At 56.5% G+C, this 2,186-nt stretch overlaps 1 protein-coding gene across 1 annotated transcript; it reads right to left on the bottom strand.

The window, feature by feature from the left end:
- Window positions 1-6: 6 nt before the first annotated feature.
- LOC113207029 (kininogen-1-like) lies at window positions 7-967 on the bottom strand (the record flags this gene model as incomplete). Its single annotated transcript, XM_026423381.2, has 2 exons — window positions 801-967; window positions 7-645 (listed from the first exon to the last, which is right to left on the bottom strand). Coding segments are annotated over exons 1-2 (654 nt in total), but the record flags the coding sequence as incomplete, so codon positions are not given.
- Window positions 968-2,186: the final 1,219 nt, after the last annotated feature.

Genomic DNA, 2,186 nt, shown 5'->3' with positions numbered 1-2,186 from the left:
AGGTGCAGCAGATGGGCTGGGGGATGGTTCTTCAGGAGCAGCAGATGGGCTCGGGGACGGTTCTTCGGGGGCGGCAGATGGGCTGGGGGAAGGATTCTCAGGTGCAGCAGATGGGCTTGGGGACGGTTCCTGGGGAGCGGCAGTTGGACTGGATGGTGGAAGAGTAGTCTCCTCAGACTCACCCGAATCTGATCCGGAGCCGCTAGACTCGTTAGAGCACCCCGATGAATCTCCTGAGGAGTCACTGTCTGAATTATTGCAGTCGTCTTTCGGCGTCGTTGGTCGGGTTGGCCTTGGGGGCGGGGTGGGTCTGTGGTGATGACCATGGTCGCGGTGCCCATGGTCGCCGTGGCCATGGTCGCCGTGGCCATGGTCGCCGTGGCCGTGGTTGTGGTCGTGGCTTGGCCTGCTGTCGTGGTCGTGTTCACGGTCATGGCCGTGGTGTCCACGCGCCGGCCTGTCCTGTTTGTCCCCGCGGCGCCAGTACTGCGAGCGCTCGATGTGCCTCTCGATCTTGTCGGCCAGGTCCGGGCGTCGCTCCCGGAGCGCCTCCATCAGCTCCAGGAGGCTGTTTGGCACCTCCCGGTCGTCCGGCAGCGGGGCAGCATGCAGGCCAGCGGCCAAGGCTGAGAGCAGCCCTAGGATCTGCAATGGGGTGGTATCACATCAGGTCCAGCAGGGCCAGCACAGTTTTTTTTAGGAACGCATATTGCACTCGTTTTTGGACTGATCGAGATGCAAAGTGGGGGAAGGAGAGTGGGGCGGCGAGAAACAGTGGCAACACACTCGCTCACACTCACCAACAACGTCTTCATAACAGATGTGGTCTGCGACACGTGTGTTGACACCAACAGGGGTGTGTAGAACTGGGCCCCTCGGGATGCCGAGCTCCTTAAAACAGGAGCGTCGCCGTGATAAAGGCGCTAATGTTTGCTCGGCGCTATCGCTTCCCAGGACCACACGCGCAACGGTGAATCGCGCGTTTTCCGAGGAGGGGGAGACCCAGGAGTTACTCGCAAGGGCAAGGTAGACGGGAGCTGAACGCGCAGCGGGTTAAAACTGTCGCCGCCGGCTCGAACACAGATTTTGAGAATCACGCCTTATGTGCATAAGCATTCCAGGAAAGGTGTGACTATCGTACAGTCAAACTTAATATCTCCCATCTACCCGAGTCAACATAAAACAATCTACATACCCCCCTCCTCCTCTCACCTTCTTTTTACGTAACATATTTGCAGTTATATTTGACCTTGCCAAACTGCTACTTAAAAGAAAGACATTAATCGCGAGTTATTCTCACGCTCGTTCCAAACCCTTCTGTAGACTTCCGTCAATCAGAGATCTCAGTCCACGAATCCGGTGGCCAGAGTCAGCTTAATGCGACCCGACTATAGAACATCCTTTTTCGGGTAATATGAAATCCGAAGCCTTCAGGGTGGAAGCAGAAGGCAAGGATCTATTCTGCGCATAATCCCTGTCAAGCCGAAAGGGCCTGGACGCATCTAAACTAACACAATGCCCCCCCCCCCCAAACCCAAACCTAAGGGATAGCTTGTGTACCGATTGCCTACCCTCCAGGCGGGCCCAGCCACCACTTGCCCCGGCGTTCCCCACGCAGAACGCACGGGTCGGGGGCCACGTCCCTGTTTGTAGCGACACAGTTGTAGCTACAACCGACACGGCCACTGGCAGCTTTTATCAGAACCGACTGTAGAAATAAGTTCGCTCAGCGTCGTAAATGCTCACGCCCCTTTCCTCACACCCGGACAAAAATAAAAATGGGGGAGTACTATCCTCATCCCACCGCAGGACGAACCACCACAGGTCATGGAGCTCTTTTTAAGCCAGTTTCTAGGTCTTATAGTCCACCCGCCACCACAACAAGGTTCCGGGCACCAGGGAACTCCCACGCCCCGCTTCCGCCGTTGACGAACCCTGGCCCAGGGCCGAGCCACATGCCACCTTTGACGCAGAACCACCAAGGACGGTAACCACTACGCCGTCTGAACTCCACGAAGGCGTCATGGTGAAATGACGGGTTTAAAGACCATTTGAAATTTGGTGGCCTGAGAAAAATTTAAGATGGACGGGGATCCGAGCCCCCGACTCCCCGTGCGTTTTGAAGTGGTGCGAACATCATACCAAAAGATGGCAAAACTTTTGGGGGGTTCTTATCCCTCTCCCCC

This window comes from Frankliniella occidentalis, unplaced genomic scaffold, assembly GCF_000697945.3.
Source record: "Frankliniella occidentalis isolate FOCC.00 unplaced genomic scaffold, Focc_3.1 Scaffold5521, whole genome shotgun sequence".
Taxonomy (NCBI): domain Eukaryota; kingdom Metazoa; phylum Arthropoda; class Insecta; order Thysanoptera; family Thripidae; genus Frankliniella; species Frankliniella occidentalis.
This window is presented reverse-complemented; position numbering and strand designations above follow the sequence as displayed.